The sequence below is a fragment of the Bos javanicus genome, chromosome 2 (genome assembly GCF_032452875.1).
Source record: "Bos javanicus breed banteng chromosome 2, ARS-OSU_banteng_1.0, whole genome shotgun sequence".
Taxonomy (NCBI): Eukaryota; Metazoa; Chordata; class Mammalia; order Artiodactyla; family Bovidae; genus Bos; species Bos javanicus.
The window spans coordinates 9,584,698-9,585,868 of NC_083869.1; the positions used below are offsets into that span (position 1 = coordinate 9,584,698).

General features: G+C 42.3%; 1 protein-coding gene across 1 annotated transcript; it reads left to right on the forward strand.

Annotated features, from left to right (window-relative positions):
* The first annotated feature begins 427 nt into the window (after nt 1-427).
* LOC133235375 (histone H4) lies at nt 428-788 on the forward strand. The gene has a single exon (XM_061396844.1). The coding sequence runs from the start codon at nt 428-430 to the stop codon at nt 737-739; it is 312 nt and encodes a 103-aa protein (XP_061252828.1). The 3' UTR covers nt 740-788.
* Nucleotides 789-1,171: the final 383 nt, after the last annotated feature.

The following is a 1,171-nucleotide window of genomic DNA, read 5'->3' on the forward strand; positions in this document are numbered from 1 at the left end:
GGATCTGGCTCTCAGACATGCTGAAAGGGCTTTCCTTGATCTCTACAAAGCCAGAAGCAAGGCTGCTATAGCAGCCAACTGATTCTCTTGGGTCAGTTAGACCCAAGTTCAACAGCCTTGTAACATCTGGGCTACAGCAGAGAAAGATCCTTCTCTTTGTTCTTGTGTCCAACATCAGCACAGTACAAAACTAAACTAACTAAATAATATTCTGTCTGCCTTTTTATATTTCCATGTGTGATTGTCCTAAATAAAAATAGGGCAGAGTTTGTTTTATAATCAAGTTGTAGTAGTAGACTTCCCATTATAATGTGTTTTTAAAGAAACATTAAATATACTTATTCAGTGGTAAACTAGTTAAACATTGCCATAAATTAAAAAAATGGAATTCTTCAATGGTAAAACCTGATAGATTGCGACAACAACCATGTCTGGTCGTGGGAAGGGTGGCAAAGGCCTTGGCAAGGGAGGTGCTAAGCGCCATCGCAAAGTCTTGCGGGACAACATTCAGGGTATTACTAAGCCAGCTATCCGGCGTCTGGCTCGTCGTGGAGGCGTCAAACGTATCTCTGGTCTTATCTACGAAGAGACTCGTGGGGTGCTGAAAGTGTTTCTGGAAAATGTGATCCGGGACGCGGTCACCTATACGGAGCACGCTAAGCGCAAGACTGTTACCGCCATGGATGTGGTCTACGCGCTCAAACGTCAGGGCCGTACCCTTTACGGTTTTGGTGGTTGAGCAAAGCATCTAGCTTGAAACCTTTAGAAAAACTAAAGGCCCTTTTCAGGGCCGCGAGAAAAAAAAAAAAAAAAACCTGATAAAATCAACAGTAAGTTAGAGGTAGAAATAGAATTCTTAACAGCATTATTATTCCTGTGAAGATAAAAATAACCCTTTATTCTGTTATATTCTCTATTTCAAAAGATACGTGGGAGACCTGGGTTTGATCCCTGAGTTGGGAAGATCCCCTGGAGAAGGGCATGGCAACCCGTTCCAATATTCTTGCCTGGAGAATCCCCATGGACAGAGGAGCCTGGAGGGCTATAGTCCATGGGATTGCAAAGAATTGGACACAACTGAGCGACTAAGCACACACACAGAAGATACTTAATAGCTTCAGTATATTTGATTTTTTTAAATCTGGTTGTCAAGTCCTCTCCTCTAAACAAA

Bases quoted from the DNA above. Each gene is read 5' to 3' on its own strand.
- LOC133235375 (XM_061396844.1), top strand. From the start codon at position 428: ATGTCTGGTCGTGGGAAGGGTGGCAAAGGCCTTGGCAAGGGAGGTGCT.